Source organism: Austrofundulus limnaeus, unplaced genomic scaffold (genome assembly GCF_001266775.1).
Source record: "Austrofundulus limnaeus strain Quisiro unplaced genomic scaffold, Austrofundulus_limnaeus-1.0 Scaffold513, whole genome shotgun sequence".
Classification (NCBI taxonomy): Eukaryota; Metazoa; Chordata; class Actinopteri; order Cyprinodontiformes; family Rivulidae; genus Austrofundulus; species Austrofundulus limnaeus.
The window spans coordinates 391,163-393,315 of NW_013952915.1; the positions used below are offsets into that span (position 1 = coordinate 391,163).

The following is a 2,153-nucleotide window of genomic DNA, read 5'->3' on the forward strand; positions in this document are numbered from 1 at the left end:
AACCAAAGTACTGTTTGAAAGTAAATTAATTCAGATACAAAACTTTAAATTCAGTTTCAATTTAGTGAAATTTATTTTCAGATCAATGCGTTCAGTTTAAATTAAACACATTCAGATTGACTTCCTGCTGGTACAACATTGATCCCACAGAAGCTTTCGAGGTCCAGGACTGTCCAGCTAAATGTAAAACAAAACCACAACAAATCCTAAGGCCTTATTTTATTCATCAGAACATGAGGTATGGAGGAACATCTCCAGCTGAGGGTCCTGGTCTGGGTGTCCCCTCTGGACACGGTACCTGCAGGTCTTCCTGTGTGGAGTTGGTGCTGCGGCGCTTGCGTCCCTTCTTGGGGTATCCGTTAATCTTACACTCGTAGCAGGCTTCAGGTGAGAGCGAGTTGTCGTCCACCTCCCCTCCYGCTTCCTGTCCGCCCCCCGGCCCCCCGCTGCCGAAGCCCAGACCGGAGACACAGTGCCTGAAACACACAGAGACATGAGACCACTACGAACAGCTGGGGGCTCGTCTCTCAGAGGAGCTCTGCGTACCCCTGTCCTGCTCGGTAGTACCCGGGGGGGCATCCGCACAGGTAGCCCCCGTCGGTGTTGGAGCAGCCGAACTTGCAGGGGTTCTGGCTGGTGGAGCACTCGTTGACGTCGGCGCAGCCCCCGGAGGTCTGCTCGTAGTTGAAGCCGGTGGGGCAGAGGCAGCGGAARCTCCCCAGGGTGTTGTGGCACGACGCCCCCCCACAGATCTGACTGTTCAGACACTCGTTCTCATCTGGGTCACAGGAAGGAGGCAGGAAGTCAACAAGCGAGGAGGTCGCTCCAGTCCAGAACACAAACAATACTGGGAAAGTCTGCAGAGAGTGTAGGACAGGATGAGGGCTCACCGACACACTGGTTCCACTGGTAGTGCTGCATGTACCCCTGAGGACAGCTGCACCGGTAGCCCCCCACCAGGTTCTGACAGCCGTGCTGACACCGGTGGCTCCCGTCACACTCATCCATATCTGTCAGGAACCAGAACCCGTTAGTAAAACTGGTCCATCTGTCATAAATCAGGTGATCCTGGGGGGTGTCGGGGGGTGCAGTGGTTTTCAGACCTTCACAGGTTTGTCCATTGGGGTCCAATGAGAATCCTCGCTGGCAGTCACAGCTGAAGCTCCCTGGAGTGTTCTGGCAGACCCCGTTAGAACCACATAGGTTTGGGTCTGAGGAACATTCGTTGTTGTCTGCACAGAGAGGAGAGCAGCTTCAGTTCAACATGAACCACAAAGGGTTAACAGTGGAACCAGAGCAGGTCTGCAGAATAAAACCTCAATATGACAATAAGGTCCACATGCTCCCTACTCTCACTGCACATCACAGTGCTCTCTGCAAATACCACAGAAATAAAAAAACACACAATGATCTGGTGCTCACAGCCAGTTCACATAAGATTTTAGGTGCAATTTCCTTCAGCTGCATTCATATTCATACAACATAAAATGTTTCTAACTAGTCTCTAACTGATAGTCTCTAACTGATAACTACCAGTCTGTAACTGAAACTACTAGTCTCTAACTGAAACTACTACTCTCTAACTGATAACTAGTCTCTAACTGATAACTAGTCTCTAACTGATAACTACCAGTCTGTAACTGATAACTAGTCTAACTGATAACTACCAGTCTCTAACTGATAACTAGTCTAACTGATAACTACCAGTCTCTAACTGATAACTAGTCTAACTGATAACTACCAGTCTCTAACTGATAACTAGTCTCTGATAACTACTAGTCTCTAACTGATAACCAGTCTCTAACTGATAACTACTAGTCTCTAACTGATAACTGGTCTCTAACTGATAACTACTAGTCTCTAACTGATAACTAGTCTCTAACTGATAACTAGTCTCTAACTGATAACTACTAGTCTCTAATTGATAACTAGTCTAACTGATAACTAGTAGTCTCTAACTGATAACGACCAGTCTCCAACTGATAACTAGTCTCCAACTGATAACTAGTCTCCAACTGATAACTAGTCTCCAACTGATAACTAGTCTCCAACTGATAACTAGTCTCCAACTGATAACTACTAGTCTCTAAGTGATTACTTCCAGTCTCTAACTGATAACTAGTCTCAACTGATAACTACCAGTCTCTAACTGA

The 2,153-nt window shown here is 47.0% G+C and overlaps 1 protein-coding gene across 1 annotated transcript in view; it reads right to left on the reverse strand.

The window, feature by feature from the left end:
- Window positions 1-2,153, reverse strand: part of LOC106530372 (fibrillin-1) — a gene marked incomplete at its 5' end in the record, with an annotated part of 60,709 nt that overhangs the window by 1,668 nt on the left and 56,888 nt on the right. Inside the window, 4 exon segments of the mRNA XM_014025971.1 lie at window positions 299-476; window positions 547-778; window positions 891-1,010; window positions 1,104-1,232. Coding sequence (XP_013881425.1) covers window positions 299-476; window positions 547-778; window positions 891-1,010; window positions 1,104-1,232 — 659 coding nt within the window.